This window comes from Giraffa tippelskirchi, chromosome 8 (genome assembly GCF_054371585.1).
Source record: "Giraffa tippelskirchi isolate mGirTip1 chromosome 8, T2T-mGirTip1v1.2.pri, whole genome shotgun sequence".
Classification (NCBI taxonomy): domain Eukaryota; kingdom Metazoa; phylum Chordata; class Mammalia; order Artiodactyla; family Giraffidae; genus Giraffa; species Giraffa tippelskirchi.
The window spans coordinates 81389617-81410286 of NC_137282.1; the positions used below are offsets into that span (position 1 = coordinate 81389617).

General features: G+C 42.4%; 1 protein-coding gene across 5 annotated transcripts in view; it reads left to right on the forward strand.

Annotated features, from left to right (window-relative positions):
• SPEF2 (sperm flagellar and cilia associated 2) overlaps window positions 1-20261 on the forward strand; it is a 188520-nt gene extending 168259 nt beyond the window's left edge. For all 5 annotated transcript variants that reach the window (XM_081520872.1, XM_081520873.1, XM_081520875.1 and 2 more), the window contains 4 exons: window positions 5771-5950; window positions 13065-13304; window positions 13500-13622; window positions 19992-20261. In XM_081520872.1, coding sequence (XP_081376998.1) covers window positions 5771-5950; window positions 13065-13304; window positions 13500-13622; window positions 19992-20081 — 633 coding nt within the window. In that variant the 3' untranslated portion in view covers window positions 20082-20261. The remainder of the gene's footprint in view (window positions 1-5770; window positions 5951-13064; window positions 13305-13499; window positions 13623-19991) is intronic.
• The last annotated feature ends 409 nt before the right edge of the window (window positions 20262-20670 follow it).

A 20670-nucleotide genomic window follows, 5' to 3' on the forward strand; every position in this document is an offset into this window, starting at 1 on the left:
AACAGCGATCAGCACACAGTAAGCCCTATGTAAGCGTCAACTAAACAGAAGCTAACCACACTAACCCTACATGGTGAAACAACGCTTAATGGTTAACATCCTAAACAAGTTGTGCAAAGGGAAAACATAAAACAATATATAAGTTTACTTTTTGGCCATTATTAGAATAGTAAAGACCAAATTGGGGGAAAACATCCCGTAAAGAGGAATTCTAAGGGTCAGGATCCCTGGGCTCTGTTCCAGTTCTTCCAGGAATGCCTGTAGGACCTTGACCTGTAGGTTCTTTCACCTGCCAGGGCCTCTGCATCCTCTTAAGAGGGCTTAAGAAGAGGGCTTGGCCTACATAGGGCCACACCCAGCTCTCCTGCTTTGTCACCTGTATTCTCTATGATCCAGGACTGGCAGGGCTGCTGGAGATAGGTCATTACCACTGTCCATGAGTTCGGATGACCTCAGAGTCCCAGGCACTGGGTAAAAGGTCTCTTTACATCCAAAAAAGGATCCCCGAGATGCGTCTGTGTTGCAGTCACACCATTGTCTCCTGACAGTGACAGTGCACTTCCTTATAACTGATGAGGTTCAGCCATGGCCTGGCTTCCCAGCTGGCTACACAATGCCAAGTATTTTAAAAAATCTATAGGGATATCCCGAGAAAAGGCAATTTAATTTCATCATACTCAAATTCACACATTTTTTGGTCATAATCTCTTCTCCACATCTTCCATCATGAGAAGCTGATGATCTTGCTGAAGCTGATGGCTCACCACAGTGAGCTCTAGGTCTTGTTTCTGCTGACTGTATAGAGCTTCTCCATCTTCGGCTACAAAGAACGCAATCAATCTGTTTTTAGTATCGACCATTGGATGATGTCCATGAGTAGAGTTGTCTCTTGGATTGTTGAAGGAGGGTGTTTGCTATGACCAGTGCATTGTCTTGGCAAAACTGTTAGCCTTTGGCCTACTTCATTTTGTACTCCAAGGCCAAACTTAACCTGTTACTCCAAGTATCTCTTGACTTTCTATTTTTGTATTCCAATCCCCTCTGATGAAAAAAATATCTTTTTTTTGGTGTTAGTTCTAGAAGGTCTTGTAGGTCTTCATAGAATCCGGTCAACTTCAGCTTCTTCAGCATCAGTGTTTCGGGCATAGACTTGGATTACTGTGATGTTGAACAGTTTGCCTTGGAAATGAACCAAGATCATTCTGTCATTTTTGAGATTGCACCTAAGTACTGCATTTGGGACTCTTTTGTTGATTATGAGGGCAGCTCCATTTCTTCTAAGGGATTCTTGCCCACAGTAGTAGATATAATGATCATCTGAATTAAATTCATCCATTCCCATCCATTTTAGTTCACTGACTCCTAAAATGTCAATGTTCACTCTTGCCATCTCTGACCACTTCCAGTTTACCTTGGAATTTACAATAGACCTACATTCCAGTTTCCTATGTAATATCGTTCTTTACAGCATCACTTTTTTTTCACCACCTAACACATCCACAACTGGGCGTCATTTCCACTTCGGTCCAGCCTCTTCATTCTTTCTGAAGCTATTTCTCCTCTCTTCCCCAGAAGCATATTGGACACCTACCAACCTGGGGGGTTCATTTTCTGGTGTCATTTGCCTTTTCCTACTGTTTATGGGGTTCAGAAATACTGAAGTAGTCTTCCATTCCCCCCTTCAGTGGACCTTGGACTATTACCATTTGTTGAAGCCAGGCTTGTGCTTTGAATACTATTTATTTGCTAACAAATCCCAAGAGTTTATTTCAACCCCAAACCTCTCTCCCAAACATTAGACTCCTAAACATAGCTGCTTATTGGACATCTCCACTTGGATGTTCTAGTAGACATTTCAAACTTACTGCATCCAAGTCTGAGTCCCTGACCTCCCATCTCCACCCCCCTACTGCCCTGTCTTCACCTAGAGACCTCTCCATCTTGGTCAGTGGACATTCTGACCTTCTGATTGGTCAGGCCAAAACCCTAGAAGTCATCCCCAGTTCTTTTCCTTTTTTTTTTTTTTCAAAATCTCGCATCCAATCCTTTAGGAAGCCTTGGTAGTTCTACAGTCAAAACACAGGGTTGATTGGTTCCAGGACTGGCTACTGGCAGAATTATCTTGTAGGACTGAGAACTGCAGCTCCAAGAGGCTGCCTGTTGTTCCCTGCCACATGGCCTTTTTACAGTTTGAGATTTGCTTCTTCACCAGCAGGAGAGCATCTCACTGGCTTCAAATCTCTAATCTCTTCCTTAAGACCTTCCTTAAAAAGAGACCTTTTTAAAACGCCTCACTTGATTAAATCAGGGCCCAAGTTTGGGGTCTCTTTTGATTAACTCAAAGCCCACTGATTAAGTACCTTAATTGTCTGCAGAATCTCTTTGCCTTTACTCCTGGGAAAGACTTTCTCATCACATTTAAAATCCCTCACACTCAAGGGGAAGGGATTATACAAGATATGTATTCAAGGGGGTACTCCAGGGGGTGGGAAACTTCAAAGCCTTCTTAGAATTCTTTCCATAACAACATTTTAAATAATCTTAAGAATATAGCAGGCCTTACCTTTTTTAGATGTCTCATCCACTGATTTAAAATCAAGCCTGTGTAATTAGAGGAGTTCATGTATCAGTTCACTTTATTTTTTCACATCTTCCTTCAATATATCATATTCAGCCTCTTTGATAATAGAAATAATGTGTTGCACCTACATAGCATTTTCAAGAGCATTTCAGTGGAAATAATACTAAAAGTCAAGGATTCATATGAAAGAAATGGAAGATAATCATGAAAGGACAATGCCATGGTTATCTATTGGTATCAACATCCTTCTACCCCATGTCCTGCTGGAAATCCCTGAGGACTTCCAATGACAAGTTGGAAGAGGAAATAAATACAAGGTCCTGAAGGAACCCAAAAGCTGGATCATGACTCTTGAAAAATCTAAGGCTGCCTGACCATCTGGGCATGGCTCTGTGCCTGCTTACAGCAAATACTCAGTAAACTTTTGATTAAGGTATGACTGACTGATTGAGCTTGCAGACCCCATTGACCTAAAAAGTTCTTTTCTGCTTCATAGCATAATTTTAGTTTATGCTATGAAGTTTAGTTTGTGTTATGCTTTAGGCTTTAGTGTTTTCCTATTAAAGTTATTTTTATTTAACTTTGTATTAGATTTGTCAAATATCAGGAATTTATTTTTCCAATTCGTCATGGATGTCTAATTGAATTTGCTAGTAGTTGTAAGGATTGCTAGTAATAAAGAATGACATGATGTGTAAAACAGATAGCTAGTGCGAAGCTGCTGTGTAGTATAGGGAGCTCAGCTTGATGCTCTGTGATGACCTAGAGGAGTGGGATGGAGGGGTGGGAGGGAGGCTCAAGAGGAAGGGCATATAGCTGACTCACATTGTTGTACAGAAGAAACTAACACAATGTTGTAAAGCAATTATACTCCAATTAAAAAAATTTTTTTAAAGAATGACATTCTATCTCTAGATCTAGACACTTACTTCTCAAAATGTAGGTCAGAACCAGCAGTTTTGGAATCGCCTAGGAGCTTGCTAAACATGAAGAAACTTAGGCTATCTACGAAACATCCAGAAAAGAAAGAAAGAAAGTATGAAAGTCACTCAGTTGTGTCTGACTCTTTGCGACCCCATGGACTATGCAGTCCATGTAATTCTCCAGGCCAGAATACTAGAGTGGGTAGGCTTTTTCTTCTCCAGGGGATCTTCCCAACCCAGGGATCGAACCCAGATCTCCCACATTGCAGGCAGACTCTTTCCCAGCTGAACCACAAGGGAAGCCCAAGAATACTGGAGTAGGTAGCCTATCCCTTCTCTAGGGGATCTTCCCAACCCAGGAATTGAACCGGGGTCTCCTGCAAACATCCAGAACCACCTACTTAATTAGAGTCTACATTTTATAAAGGTCACTAAACACACATGTTTAAAAAGAGCCAGTTGCCTCCTGGAGCAGAAATCCGTAGGTACTTAGGTGTGGCCTGTGTGTCCCAGGGTTTGACCTGGGCTTTGCCAGGCCCCAGAGGATGATATTAGATCCCCAAGCACCAACTCTGCATGCTGTCAAATGCAGGAGACAATGCATCCAGAGCTGACTGGAAGCTCAGTCATTCAGGATGTAGGAGAGACTTGCTGAAAAAGCTGGTATTCAGCAATGAGCACACTCTTCCTGTGTGGAGTCTGCACTGGATGGAGTCACATTACATCAACAGATTAGGGAGTTCAGAGTCAAGTGGCTGAAATAAGGAGGCTAATGGCTGAAGTCTCAGTGGGTTTGAGCATTGCACCCTCCGCTCTCCCCACTTCCCACAGAGAAGGATATAGCAGAAGCTTCATGATTGGGAGTCAGGGCCAGTGTGTCAGGATGGAGTTGGGGATGGACAAAAGGGTCCTTGCTCTCTTTTTCTACCTAATATGCACCACTTTAATTAGCACATATGTCTTTTCTGACTTTTCAAGCCCATGGGCTGTAGCTCACCAGGCTCCTCTGTCCATGAGATTCTCCATGGCAAGAATGCTGGAGTGGGTTGCCGTTTCCTACTCCAAGGGATCTTCCTAACCCAGGGATCAAACCCTCATCTCTTGTGTCTCCTGCATTGGTAGATGGATTCTTTACCACTAAGCCACCTGGGTGAAAGTGAAAGTGAAAGTTGCTCAGTTGTGTCCTACTCTTTGTGACCCCATGGACTATACAATTCTTTAGGCCGGAATACTGGAGTGGGTAGCCTTTAGCTTCTCCAGGGGATCTTCCCAACCCAGGAGCCGAACCCAGGTCTCCCGCATTTCAGGCGGATTCTTTACCAGCTGAGCCACAAGGGAAGCCCAAGAATACTGGAGTGGATAGCCTATCCCTTCTCCAGCGGATCTTCCTGATTTCGAAATCGAACCGGGAAGCCCTATTAATTAGCACATTCATTCCTAAGTATGTTGGAACCATTGATGAGCATACAATCTTCTTTAACATCAGAATTTTTTAGTATTATTTTATTTATTCAAAATGAGTTTGTATAGCATTTCTTAGCCAGTCTAAAGAAATTTTTTTTTCTTTCTGCAATCTTCTTTAAAAAATTTTAGGATAATTACTTTACAATATTGTGATGGTTTTTGCCATACATCAACATGAAACGGCCATAGTTATATATATGTCCCCTCCCTCTTATACCCCCCTCCTACCTCCCTCTCCCTCCCACCCCTCTAGGTTGTCACAGCACCGGCTTTGGGTTCCCTGTGTCATACAGCAAACTCCCACTGGCTATCTATTTTACATATGGTAATGTGTATGCTTCAATGCTATTCTCTCAAATCATCCCACCCTGTCCTTCCCCCACTGTGTCCAAAAGTCTGTTCTTTATGCTTGTGTCTCCTTTGCTGCCCTGCACATAGGATCGTCAGAACTGTCTTTCTAGATTCCATATATAATATATATATATACACACACACACACACACATACACACACACACACACGAATATTTGTCTTCCTCTTTCTGACTTACTTCATTCTAATAGGCTCTAGGTTCATCCACCTCATTAGAACATCAGAATTTTTACAGCTCCACTTTTTTTTCATATTTAGCTTACTTTTCAGTTAATACCATTCATTACATGTTAGTTTTAGTAATTCAGTCCTCAGAAAATGACCTTATTCCAAAACTCCTAGAGAGATTCTTCATTGCCTGTGCATCCACTATCCAATCTACCTGATTGTCTGCATTTTCTCTCTGGCTGAAATTCTTTTTGTGTGACAGTTTTTCTTTAGGTTGTTTGCTGACTGTGAGAAGGATCCACCCCAGCTTGATTACACACAGATGCTGCTTTATTTTGCTTGCCATCCAGACAGTACAGAAGGGGTCTACAGGGCCCTTAGCGTGGCCATTGGGACTCATGTCTTCCAGCCAATTGAAATGCTTCCTCCTGTTGCAGAAAAGGTAATTGTGTTCCAGAAATGGACTAGCATTGGGGTCTGGAGGGGATCCCAGAAGATCCTGAACTTTTCCTCCCACAATGGGTTACTAGGTCTTCGATGGACTTGGCCATACTCAGTTGGATTAAGAACTTGGGGCCAACTCTCCAAAAAATGCTTTGGTAGTAAAATCCAAAATTTGCTCAAAGTTTCTCGGTGGAACCAAAATTGCTCTGTAAGGGACAATCTTTATTTTGCATGAAGTTCTAATCCTGATAAATGAGAACAAACCAGGTATCAATCCAGGCTGTTTGTCACACTGTGTGGAAATTCTACGTAAAACAAGTTCCAGCTTCGAACATATACCACAGATTTGTAACACTTGATAGAGTTTCAGGTCCAAATCTGGCTACCTAAGATGCACAGGCAATTTGTGTCACCTGCCTCCAGGGACAGAAAACCTTAATGTCCAATAAAACCTCACATCCCACCATAGATTTATAAAGGGTTAACATTCCCTGGCTTTGTGGGGGGGGGGGGTGTGGCACAGGGGTAGAAAAGTCTCAGAACAGGGTACTAACTAATACACTTATGAGGTGCCCGCTGGTCTTACTTTTTAGTTCTTCTTTGTGGACACAGAGGGCAGAGAGATACTGCGCATCCAGACTCCTCAGATATCCCAGCCGCAATTTTTTTCCTTTCATACATAAAATATGCTGGGTTCTCTGAGAAAAAAATGGGACCCTCCTGTGATAGCTTCCACATCCCGAAAGACAGAGACCCTCTCATTCCCAAATGTCAGCCCTGAGCAGATGGCCAGGAGGACGTCCTAGCCCTTCTATCAGGACCCGGGTGAGGTCAGGCTATTGTCTAGGAAGTTGACAGTTCAGGGCTCTTCACCCCAACGCTCTATAAATGCAGCATTAACACTGACTCAACAACGCAAAGTTCAGCAAGGAGTTATTGTTATTCGCACTTGAGAATGCTGTCTTCCTAGACCATAGGAGGATGACTTACATTTTCCCAAATAAATGACGAGCCAGATGCAGTCTGCCTTCACTTGGGACTGCTTTTGCCACTTTCCCAGGGCTTCCGGGTGGTGCTAGTGATACAGAACCTGCCAGCCAATGCAGGAGACATAAGAGACAGAGATGCTGTGGATTTGATCCCTGGGAAGATCCCCTGGAGGAGGAAATGACAACCCATTCCAGTATTTTTGTCTGGGAAATCCCACGGACAGAGGAGCATGGCAGGCTACAGTCCATGGGCTCACAAAGAGTTGGACATGACTGAAATGACTTAGCACACACACACACAGGGGTGTTTCTGCATTTCTGTATGGGTTGGGCCTCCTTCACCCATCTCTGGCATGGATCATGACCCACCTTGAGATCTCAACGAAATGTCTGTACTCTAGGAGACCTTCCCTGACCTGGAGTGGTGGCAGCAGCCTGCCTGTGTTCCCATAGCTCCCTGCACTTCCCCCCTCACAGTAACCCTCACAGATAACTGCTTTACATGGTCAGCTTCTATTCTGGACTCTGGGCCCCCGGTGGTCAGGGAAGGGTCTTGTTCTGCATTCCTGAACCTGAATTACTGCTACAGAGCTCAGTAAACAGATTTCATTGAGTGGAACAATCAATTAACTCATTATTAGCTTTGTAAATTATACCCTTTGTGTAGTCCTGTGATCTGCAAGGGTAACAAATCCAGCTGCCCCTGTCCATACAGAGCTTCCCTCGTGGCTCAGACTATAAAGAATTTCCCTGCAATGCAGGAGACCTGGGTTCAATTCCTAGATTGGGAAAATCCCTTGGAGAAGGAAATGGCTACCCACTCCAGTATTCTTACCTGCAAGATCTCATGGACAGAGGACACAACTGAGTGACTGACACTTTCACTTTCACTATACAAGAAAGAATGGGAGGATGAGGGAATGATGGCCCAAACATGGAGGGAACACAGAATAAAAGACAGATTAGCATGGGGCCTTACTGATCCAAAGAGGGGTCTTTGCCTTCTTTTTCGCCCCCTCTGTGTCTTTGCTCTTGCTGTTACCTCCACCTGGAGCACCTGCCAGCTCATCTTGAAAGGTTCAAGGCCTCTCCAGTATCCAAGGCCCATTTCCTACACCAGCTCATTCATGAAGCTCCCCCAGACACACTGAGCACTCCCTCACCCGAGCCCCGTTTATATCCAGATCTTATCTGGCGAAACTGAGAATCATCCCATGCACCCAGGCATTTACTCAATTACTTATCCACTACCTTGGTGACATGGGAACTACCCTTGACCTGGGGATAAAGCAAGTAAAGTGAAGACTAAATCAAATGGTGATGAATGCCACAGATGAAAAAGAAGATAGGGAAAAATGCAAGAGTCTGGGAAGGAGTTGCAGTGTTAAATAGGGTCGTCACAGAAGGTGTCTCTGTGAAAAGACATATAGGCAAAGGCCCAGAGAGTTGAGGGAGAGAGGCTTGCAGATAGACCTCTGGAGGAAGAGCATTTAAATGAAGACTGCAGTAGATGCAAAAGACCTCATGTGGGGCCGTGCCTGGTGTATCCCAAAGAACCGCAAGTCAGCACTTGCAGAGCACTGAGCTGGAGGAGAGCAGCAGGAAAGGACAGTGATGAGGAGAAGGCTCGGAGGACCCCTGGAGGGGCCTTGGCTTTGGCTGTGCCAAGAGATGGGACAAGAAGGCACTGGAGCAGGGTTCTTTCATTTAAAATGTACGCCCATATAGAACAGACTGTAGAGAGCACAGGAGGGAAGGAGGACTAGTAATGCAAGCAGCGGGGGCTTTATCTATTGACTCCTACCGCTGTTATTTCTACTGTGCGCTGGAAACAACTTGTTACCCCTCTTCATGTCCTCTAAAGGAGCAAGCGCTCAGCAATGCACATAACAAGTGCTCCATGAGTACTGGTAAAAGGGAAGGAAGAGAGGAAGAGAGAAGGAAGGGGTGGACTCCCATCTCTTAAGGTAGGGAGGAGGAGAGCAGACATTCCAGAAGCAGAGGCAACAGCAGGTTTGGAGGCTGCACTGAATCACCAGAAAAACCAGGAGAAGGCAGCCTGTGCTAGAACGGTTGCCATAGCAACAGACAGCTGTCTGGGTGGGTAGCAGCCAGGCCAGCTAGCTCCAGCACTGTAAGAGGCTACATCCCTTCTGGCCTCGACACCCTGGACTAGTGCTCTCCCAGGAAGCAGCTCCCTGGGTTACTTCTCTCAAGAGCTCTTTTAAAGTCCAAGGACACTGGGCAAGAATTTTCCCACAACCACTGCACAGCAGCAAAGAAACCAGAGTGGGGGCAGGTCTGTCACACACTACACACACAAGCCTGCTCCTGGCTGGGAGTGAAGCGTAGGAGCCTTTGACATACAGGACCCACCGGCTCCCCCATTCCTGCCTCCTCCTAGCTCTCACCATCCTGCCTCCAATTATCCTGCTGCCTCTCTGTGCCCTTTCCAACTGTGTTCTAGTTTCCTGGGCAACCTGATCCCAGGAAGTTAAAATGAGCCTGCTCAGAAACAATACCTCTAACAGGTCTGTGTTCACTCCCAAGACATTTAATCAGATCTCGGTTTCTGCTTTCCAAATAAACAACTGGAAATTTCCCCGATGTTTCATTCTTCCTCACTCTATTCTTCCTTACACACTGGCACAGACCTCCTATTTAAATCCACAGCTTCTTTGGGTAATTTAAAAGAAGCTCGAGAGCCAAGCACTCATGAGCAGGCATTAGTCAATGTGAAACATCAAAGAAGTTGATGTTTGTTCATCCTGGCCTGTGGGATTCGGTGTTATGATATTGGAATTTAGTAAATTATGAGCTTGAACCGCCCACGTTTTGAGAGTCTTGTTAAAGCATCTTGACAGGTCGGTTGAGGCCTTGGGGTTCAAATAACTTAAATGTTCCTCCCATTCTTTGATGCTTTGTTCACATCAGTCTGGAGGACTGACCTGTTCTGCCTCTGAGATGTGGGGAACTAAACAGATTGAATGGTAGAAATGCACACTCAGGCACCATTCCAGGGACATGTTGCTGGGAGTCCTCAAGGGCTGCCTCTGAGAGTGTGACAAAGTGTTTGCCAGCCCCACAGTCTGCCTGCTGCTTAGAAAATAATGTGACTCACACAGAGTTTTGATGCCTCTAATAATTGCTCATTCAGAAGCCCTGGCTTTTCTCCAAACCGTCATGCCTGGTTTTGTCCATACATCCACAGCCACAATTGAGGTCTGCTGAGAGCGCCCCCTCCCGTGCACACCCTGCAGTCCCGCCAGGAGGCTGAGCTGGCTCCTTCCGTCCTGATCTCAGCCTCCCTCCACTCCCTCCCTTCCCACTGAACCACTAAATCTATTCTGTCCAACCCCCTAGAGAACAAAACTAGCAAATGCTTATAAAGTATCCTCTGACCTAATAAGACCTAATGACATAATGCCATTTGAATGACATTCTTCATTCAAATGTTTAATTTGTTATCTTTTGGCTAAAATTAAAAAAAAAAATCCATTTATCCCATGATGACAATATCAAGCCTTTGAGACGTTGGGCCCTCTTTAGTTCCAGAAATGGTGAAGAGAGACCAGGTTCTTGCTCTTTAATTTTGATATCACCTGCTCATCCATCCCAGTTCATCATGAGCTCACCCACAGTTTCTGTCTGAATAGAAATTCACTCATTCTTCATTCTATCAGCAAAATGTTCTATGTCTCAACAGTGTTCTTTTCACCACACTCAATGTTCTGTCTCTCCGGAGGATTATTGATGGGAAGCCAGTGTGATGATTCCCAAGCTTCCTAGGTAGAAACAAAAAAGTCAGTTTCACATTTCTGCCAAGTAAATCAATATTGCAATTGTTTAAAATGGAGAAGAGGCTAACTGAATAGGTAGATAGATAAACAAGGAAGACTAGATAGATAGATATACTCAGTTCCAAGAACTTAAATATTAGATTAAATTTCCAATTTACCAAAGGATACAGAAACTCAGCTAAAGCAAGGTGACCACACAGAACTAGGGCAAATGCAATCTGTCTCCATTGCACCATCCTCCGCCCCTACACATCCTTCAGAGGGGCTTATGATGACCAGAGGCTTAATTCTGTGCCATGGCATAGTTTTTTAACACATGGGACTTCAGTGGCTATTTAGAAAGAACGTGTATGATCTATGCACTTAATGCTTCTACTGAATTGAGTATGTACAGGCAATGGCACCATCTTCTAATTTTAAGCCTAAATTAGCATTTTTCCTTCCTCAAAATAAAGGAGAACCAGCCCTCAGGTGTTCTATGACATTGGGCTAGTCAACATTCGGAAAACACTCATTTTTTCATGGCAAATCATTGAATATCTATTACCTCATCATCAGAAACACACACACACATATTACAATAAATATTATAAATACAAATCTATTTATAATAGAAAAGTAAATCATCTGTTTGACTAATCAGAGGTAACTACGGTCAGTTCTTGAATGTATCGGTTTCTCTTCTTTTTCATTAATAAGTATTAGATATATAAGGAAATGAGGAGCCTGGTATATTTATTATTTGTGTTTTGTTCCCTTTTTGCACTTATCCCATGAGTGTTCTTTCACTGTCATTCGGTATCCTTCTAAGCTAAAATGCTCACAGCAGCATAGCATTCCATCACAGACCGATACTATCTTTGATGTCACCATTTCCTGTTGTTGGAATCATAGGTTTTCTATTTTTGCTGAACACAGAATGAACATCCGTATACAAAAGTCTTGGTGCACATGAATATTTCTTTAGAATCAGTTCCTAGATCAGTAATTACTGGGTCAAAAGGTAGGCAATATTTTTCAGGCTTTTGATACATAAGAAACTACATTAGAAACAATTTACTCTTTCCCATGCTCCGAATGCCAGCGTCTAAGTTCATGGCTCTTGGCCAAGTTTCAAAGAGCAACAATATGAATCCCAATCTGTCTGTATTCAATATGTTTTCTATTTTACCTTCTGAATGCTTCATTGAGTTTAACATCCAGTATCCAAACAAAGGCTCTCAAAGTTTCTCAGAATCTATCAAACTTGGGAAATTAACCCGCCACCACCTCTAGACTGCAGGCAGTTTCCAAAGCAAATCCTGTCAAAAATATAGATTCATGTGTAAAAGTTTGACAGAAGTCACACAATTCATTTCAGTGTTCTTTTATTGAGAAATACAGTGTATCTGAGGCTTCCCAGGTGGCACTAGTGGTAAAGAACCTGCCTGCAGGAGAGATGCGGGTTCTATCCCTGGATGGAGAAGATTGCCTAGAGAAGGAAATGGCAACTCACTCCAGTATTCCTGCCTGGAGAATCCCATGGACAGGGGAGCCTGGTGGGCTGCAGTCCATAGGGTCGCCAAGAATGGGACGCGACTGAGGGGACTTAGCATGAGTGCATACAGTGTATCTGGAAGAGTGATAAGCAAAAGTATGTATGAAAGTAAATAAAACTCACCCCACACTGAGGCCTCTGTCAAGTTCCAGCAGAACTGGTCTAGAATTTCGACATGATTTCCAGTGCAGCCGGCATATTCTACTTCTTTTCTTTTTATTCTTTTTACTTTATTATTTTTTATTGAAGTATAATTGATCTACAATGCTGTGTTAGTTTCAGGTGTACAGCAAAGTGATTCAGTTATACATATATATTTTTACATATATAATTATTTATACATATATATTTTTCAGATTCATTTCCCTCATAGGTTATTACAAAGTATTGAGTATACAGAAGGACATTCGTTATCTATTTTTATAGAAATATTCATGTGTTAAACACATGATGTATTCATATGTTAATTACAAACTCCTAATTTATCCATCCCCCACCCTTCCCAGTTGGTAACCACTTTTGCTTCTTCTTGCTGTTGTTTCTGAGTCGGAGAAGGAAGAAAGACTTGTCTTATTGCCTAGCATATTCTATCTTTAGACTTTGTTTAGCTAGTCTGTGGTTGTTGCTCCGTCGCTAAGTCGTGTTCAGCTCTCTGCAACACCATGGACTGCAGCACGCCAGTAGGCATTACCATCTCGGGGCATAAAAACTTTGGGATGAAACTGGTGTTTTCTAAATATCTCTATTACTGGAAAGACTTCATCTTCTCTTTATTTAATTGCACAGACCTCTTCCTTTACTGATATGAGTCCCATTGAGGAATATCCTGAACTCGAGGACAATGTTATGAGTGAGGAAAGGGAATTACAAGAGGACGGGGAGGAAAAGGAAGAAGAAATCCCTGAAAATGCAAATACAGAAATGATTTCCATGCGAACATTACTCCAAGTGTTCCGAGGAGGAAATGAAGTACTGGACGCCAACAGATTTGCCAGCCACCAAAAGATAGAGAACATATATTTAGAGGTTGGTTGGATTCTTTCATTAAAGGGACAACCTATACCCAAGAAAATTTCCATCAATTTTGAGTGAATGGTCATAGAATTTCTCCTGAAATGTCTCAACGTGTAGAAATTATGATGATTCCTTTAGTAAATAAAATAATTTTTAACATCATCAGGATCATAGATTTAATTAACTAATTTTTTTTTTCTTTTTAAGAACTTCATAAAAGTGTTTCAGGACCTAGGTTCCAAGAACCTCGAGCCAATTGAAGTTGCTGTTCTTCTGAAGCATCCTTTTATTCAAGACCTGATTTCAAGTTATCCAGACTATAAGATCCCTGTGAGTCTTACCCAAAGATCTTAATACAGTCTTTTTTAAAATTGTCATTATAATTTTATTTTATTTTTACTGGAGGGTAATTGCTTTATAAATGGTGCATTGTTATATATATATATTATATATAAATATATATGCATATATATATGTATGTACATCCCTTCCCTTGTGGGCCTCCCTCCCCCCTCACCCCTCTAAGTCATCAGATAGCACCAGGCTGGGCTCTCTGTTATATAATAGCTTCCCACTAGTTATCTATTTTACACATGATAGTGTACTTATGTCAGTGCTACTTTCTCCATTTATCCTACCCTCTCCTTCCCCCACTGTGTCCACAAGTCCATTCTCTGTGTCTGCATATCCATTTCTTCCCTGTAAATAGGTTCATCAGGACTATTTTTCTTGATTGTCTTAACGTGGTTGAATTCAGGTTCAGGGCTTGGTGTGATAACACAAACATGGAGGAACAGAAGGAGGAAAGAAGCTGGACTAGACTAGACCAGGGTCTCGGGAAGCTAAGGTGGTAACAGCATCAGGCCAAAAAGGCCAGCCCTCAATACTGCAAGGGCAGTGAGTTCAGGCAGAGTTGAGGTGACTTTCAGTACACAGGTACCATGATAGTTAGCACTATCACTATATGGGTAATATGATTAGTACCACCAATAGGACCGCCAATACTAGGGATAATACCATAGAGCTGCCCCACCAGGACTCTGAGGCCTTGAGTCTACCACAGAAGGCTGGAGGTAGATGGCAGTAAAACTAGATGGGTGGCTATATTCATGGTCTGCATGATTCCAGCCATCGAATGACCCTGGCCTCTGATTGAAGAGCATGGGGAATAGAATCCCCCTGCCCAAGAGAACAAAGGAGACTCTGATCCCCAGCCAAGCCCTGATTTATTCACCAGACTCTCATCACGGTACACATTGTTGCTGTAACTCGTGCAGTGACTGCGCTTCTGAAAGAAGGGATAAGGGTTCCGTCAGAGAAATTGTTCAGGATGGAAACACTGAGGACCAAACCCAGAGAGGCTGGACCAAGTCAGCAGAATAAAGGAAGGAAGAGAAGAAGAGCTGGGGCTCAGAGCTCACACCATCACCTCGCACATCAACCACACATGCTGAATGTGCATCTACCTGGCAAGTGCCGGGTCCCCAACAGCAAGGGCTACGGAAGGCTGGGGGTGACCACCTTTCAGAGTGTGGCAGGTTGCTACAACCTTCTCAGAAGCCTCACACACTTAACAGCATGCAGTCTCCCTGTTTGGCTCCTGCTAATTGTTTATTGGACTACAGAGAGTTAGCTGAGTTTTTGATAAAAGCGCTTTCACTTTGATAAGATGCAAGTGATCTAAAGCTGAGCACTGAAGAATTGATGCTTTTGAACTGTGGTATTGGAGAAGACTCTCGAGAGTCCCTTGGACTGCAAGGAGATCAAACCAGTCAATCCTAAAGGAAATCAGTCCTGAATATTCATTGGAAGGACTGATGCTGAAGCTGAATTCTCCAATACTTTGGCCACCTGATGCGAAGAGCTGACTCATCAGAAAAGAGCCTGATGCTGGGAAAGGTTGAAGGCAGGAGGAGAAGGGGATGACAGAGGATGAGATGGTTGGATGGCATCACCGACTTGATGGACATGAGTTTGAGCAAGCTCCAGGGGTTGGTGATGGACAGGGAAGCCTGGTGTACTGCAGTCCATGGAGTTGCAAAGAGTTGGACACGACTGAGCAACTGAACTGAACTGAAGTGTTTCCTTGTCTCTAACCATTGTTGTTGTTGTTGCTTAGTTGCTCAATCGTGTCCTTTTCTTTTGTGATCCCATGGACTGTAGCCCGCCAGGCTCCTCTGCCCATGGGATTTCCCAGACAAGAATACTAGAGTGGGTTCCCCAGAGGATCTTCCCAACCCAGGGATCAAACCCGCACGTCTCCTGCGTTGGCAGACAATTTCTTTACCACTAAGCCACCAGGGAAGCCCTCTTAACCATATCACATCATTGTATCTCTACATATAACCATCTTCTTTGTAAAATTATTTGTGTCTCTTTATTTAAACAGGCCCAAAATACTTGGAAATGTGGTTGGCAATATTCAAGTAATCGTACTCATACATCCCACAAACATTTACTCTTCACAGTGAAACTCATATGTCACGGGTCCGTTTTCAGCATCTTACACTCCTACTTTCACTCATAAAGACCAGCTTTCTCCCCCACTTAGGATGAGAATGGGATAAATCAGTATCACCCTGGAATTAGTGGGAAAAGCACACATCAGAACTAGACAAAGGGGTGGAGAGAGGTGGGTGGGTGGGCGCATGGTTGTCACAGGCAGGATGAGGGGCAGTCTGCCAATTGTGGGATCTCCCTGCCTTTTCTGTCCTCTGGACAACCATCATCCTATGTGAGGTGGGTTCCAGAAGCCCATCTCTTTAGACTGCATTTCATCCTACACATTCTGTTCCACATTTCAGGGAACAACCCTCTCCCCCCACTTTAAACCAGCAAAATAATTTTCAACTCCTTAGAATAATGTGCAATAGGGTTTACCTTATCTTACAAACAACAGCTAGGACCCTAAAATGATGCCACCATTACTTCCTCCTATTAAGGGAGAAGAACCCCCTGCAAAGTCAGGATGATTTGGGGAACATTTTTACTCTGGCCAGAATGTCTAACTATTATTGACTTTTGCAGAGACGATTCTATCTGCCATGTTCCTCAAGAAAAAATCCGTCAACAGATGACTGACTGCCTTCGAAGATCAATCCCCTGAAGATGGGTTCTGATCCTCAGGGAAAGCTGGAGTCAGCAGGGTTCTTGTTACTTTGTGCATTTCTCTTATTTAGGAAGGAGTTTTATCAGCGTGCACCCCAGCTGAAATACTCCTGGCATTTTGAATAGCACAGGACTGCTTCTGGTATGGCAGAACGTCCGACATTCTGAGCTGCTGCCCAGTATATTCTGGGAGCACCTTGATGCATTGATGACCAAAAAGATCTCCGCACGTTCCCCAAATCCTGCTTGGTGCACAGACCCCTCAGGTTGAGAGCACCCGACCCCCTCCCTCCACCCCCACCCCGCAGCTGGAGCTTGTTCCGACCTCCAGCTTCAGAGCATGAATGTCGCCTGGCACCCTAATAGTAGAAAGAGAGCTTGTCAGTCTGTCTAGCTGTCCGATGGTTCGTTCCTTCATTGCCAGAGTGCTTCTGCCGAGTCAGCTTCTTCAACCCTCCCCCGTCCTAGTCCATCATCTCTCATCCCTGTCGCTCCACCCCGGAATCCGATGAGAGGACATTGAACCACCTGCTAGAATCTAGTTGGGGCACCGTTCCAACGAGAGTTGAGCCTTTGACCTGAAAAACCTAAATGTGATGCTTGAAAAGGAAAGAGGTTCCCTTTCCAGTAAGATGCTCTGCTCTCATTTTTACTAAGCAAATAAAGAAAAGGAAGAAAGGAAAAGAAAAAAAAATCTCTGAAGACTCAGTTACTAACACTCTCATCCTGTCATCAATTTTTTTGCTCCAGATATCCATGTACAAGTAAATAGATCACATTTTTAAAATGAACTTTAACCACAGTGATGTTGTTTGAAGATCTCTCAAGATAAGTAGAGCAAAAACTAGAGTGTGGTTTTTCGGGTTAAAATGTTGTTTGCTGTTATAAACAGTGGGAAGTAAAGGTTGTCACCCAACAGCTCTGTGTTTACAAGATTCGTGTTTGGAACTAGCAAACATTTTAAAATACATATGAAAAAAACTAGTTTGGGTAATTATTTTGATACGTTTTATTTTTTGCTCTTGTGGAGAGGTGGCCAGGCTTTGTGGTTAGGAGAGCAGACTCAGGAGCCATGTTGATTGGGTTCATAGCTACTAACTGTGTGACCTTGGGCAAGTGACCCCATGGTGCCTTGATTTCCTCATCTGTAAAATAGGGTTAATTCTCAAACATGCCTCTCAAGGTCCTTGTACAGATTAAATTACTTAATCCATACAAAGTGCTCAGCTCCGTGCTTGGCAGATAAAAAGCCCTCACTACAGAGTAGCGGCTTCCCTGGTGGCTCAGATGGTAAAAAATTTGCCTTCAATGCAGGAGACCTGGTTTGATTCCTGGGTCAGGAAGATCCCCTGGATCACTCCAGTATTCTTACCTGGAGAATTCCATGGACAGAGGAGCCTGGCAGGCTATAGCCCATGGGGTCGCAAAGAGTCAGACACGACTGAGTGACTAACACTACATAGTAATTATTATTACTATTATTATTACCACTGGCCTGTTGGTGGTTGCAGTGCATAAGAAATATTTCTGAACAGTGCAAAGTTTACACAGATGAACTAAAAGCTGGCATTTCATCTGCTGAATTCTGTGTCTGCTCTCTGGAAAGAAAGGAGACTTTTACTGGAGAGGAGCGTGTCATGATGACAGGAGGTCCGAACCAAAGTCCCAGGAATCCACATGTGGTCAATTCCAACTCAGAAGATCCATGTTTTGTTTGGATTTTATAGTTATTCAACTCAAGCTCATTTATTTAACTTCTTCTTTCATCGATTTTTATATGAAAGATTATTTTCAAGGAATGTTCCTAAATTCTTAAGAAAATGCTTTGCTTAAATGAAACAAGATCATTGAGGACACTGTCAGTGGGTGGTTAGTGAAGAAAGTCAATTTCCTCCAATAAGTAGATTTACAAGTGTAAGTGGACGTTGGATTTTCTGCACCAACTCACCAAATGTAGTTTCTTGTGATGCACACATATGCTGCATAAATGTGAGTCTCTTTTAACAAAACCTGTACATCCAGCAGATAGCCTTAATATTAAGGGTTTTATTCAGTGTTAAAGTCAGAATGTCACAGGAGAATTTCTTAGAAACAAATGAGTTAGGTCCTGATTATGTGAGGGCAAAGTACCTATAAATATAAATGTAACTGGAAGGGACACAGTCTTCAAGGTATCTGACTTTAAGATACACTTCAACCACCTCCATTACGTTTATAACAAAATACAATGGCTGCTTCAGCGCTTTGCATTTTCACAGCACCCATGCCAAACATTTCTAGACTCTCAGCCTTTTCTCCACTGTTACTTAAAATTATGGCCCTTGATTTCAGCTATAAATCTAGCCGAGACTGATTGAAATATCTAGAGCTTATAATTTTCCCCCATGCTATGGAGTGTCAAATAATCACAGGTCAACTCATTCCTTAATCCCGAAGTAAATAGTCACCAGTTAGCAATAGCTGTTACAAATAATATTCTCTGCAAAGAAGACCTGTCAGTAAGTACTATGGAGGGTAGGACCAGAAAGGTCAATGGCAAGCAGCTGTTCTTTTTCACTTAACTTGCCCAAGATTGCCCTTAAGCTGTGGGAGATCTATATTTTCAAAGAACAAGCTCCTTCAAGAAAATGATTCACTATGTTTCCTGGCAGTGACTGATACAGCCATGTGGGTGTCACTCAGCAGGGCTCTGTTCAGACGCTGAACTAACTCATGTTTTCATGAGTAAAATGACTATAATCAAATAGAAACTTTTGAAACTCAGCTCTGAAGTAAAGAAACATATTCTTAAAGAGTTCTCTAAAAAAAAAAAAACCTGGAAACTGAATAAATGTAATCTTACATTTTCCCCTCATAATAGTACCCCTTCTATTAATACATTGTGATAATATCTTAAATTTATTTTATAAACATCTGTGATTTAAAATGTAGCATAGTTGGATATTTTAAGTGGACAAAAAACCCAGATAATTCTATCCCTAATATTAAAAAAAAAAGAAAGGCGATAATTCCCTGCCTCAAAATAATCTGCTGTTCTAAAATTCTACAAATCTGTAAACATGATTAATTTAGCATTAGAATTTTCCTTTAATAGAAGGTGAATATTGTTTTTTATTGATTAATAGGGAAATAATGTTTTGCCTTGCCTGTTTTGTGCCAAACTCTGTGTAATTGTCGGAGAAGGAAATGGCAACCCACTCCAGTACTTTTGCCTGGAGAATCCCATGGACAGAGGAGCCTGGTGGGCTCCAGTCCAGGGGTCACAAAGGAGTTAGACGTGACTTAGCAACTAAACAAAAACTGTGTAGTTGCTTTTACAAATGTTATCTAATTAATCTAATATGACAACTCTATTATTAGATCTTACTAGATGGGGAAATGAAGTCTCTAATATCTTTGATATCTTTCCACTGGCAAAATTAGTAAGTTGCAAGGCAGGATTCACACTAAATAGAGAACAATTTTCTCAAAGGAAACAGTAAAAACTCACTGTTTAATCACTGACACATATTGAAGCCCATATTATTAATAATCATTACTTCTAATTCATTTATTAAGAGTTGTAACTTCTCTTTGAATCTCTTCTCTTAGGATGTTAAGATAATTCTCCAAAGGAGTGAGCATGTACAAGGAAGTGATGAAGAGAGGTCTCCTTCAAGACTTACAGAGGAAAAGAAATGAAGGCATAGGAGTAGCAATGAATCTTCCAAACATCCCGTGTAAACATGGTGTTTGTTGTATACATTGTCATTGTAAGTGAAGAAATGGCCCCTACCAGCCTATGAGGAGCACTGTAAAGGGAGTCTTCCTTCCTTAACTCAAAGAATATTACGTAATAAACCTTAAATTTCTGAGCCAAAATCCAAAGTAAGAAGGAATGCATTTTGAAATGATTCTGAAAACAGAAGACACCAGAACAATATTTTCAAAAATAAACAAGCACATACATCATGATATGTCCCTGTGAGAAGTATCTACATTAGGCAGATACATTAAAAATTCCCCCAAAGCTCATATCAGGGTAGCATGCATACAGTTTGTATTAATAGTTCTTGCTCCATAAAATCCCAAGGTGTGTCTCACCAGTCAAGGAGAAGGCTGTTGTCTCAGCTGCTGGTATAGTCATGATCCTGTTATCTATTCATAATCCTTTATTAATAGAATATGTGTCTTATAGAGATTGATGTACAATGATAGCTCTTTACTTGTGTAAATTAGTGAATCTAATTCAGTGATAATTATCTCAAGAAAGTGATTTTGTTTTGTTGTA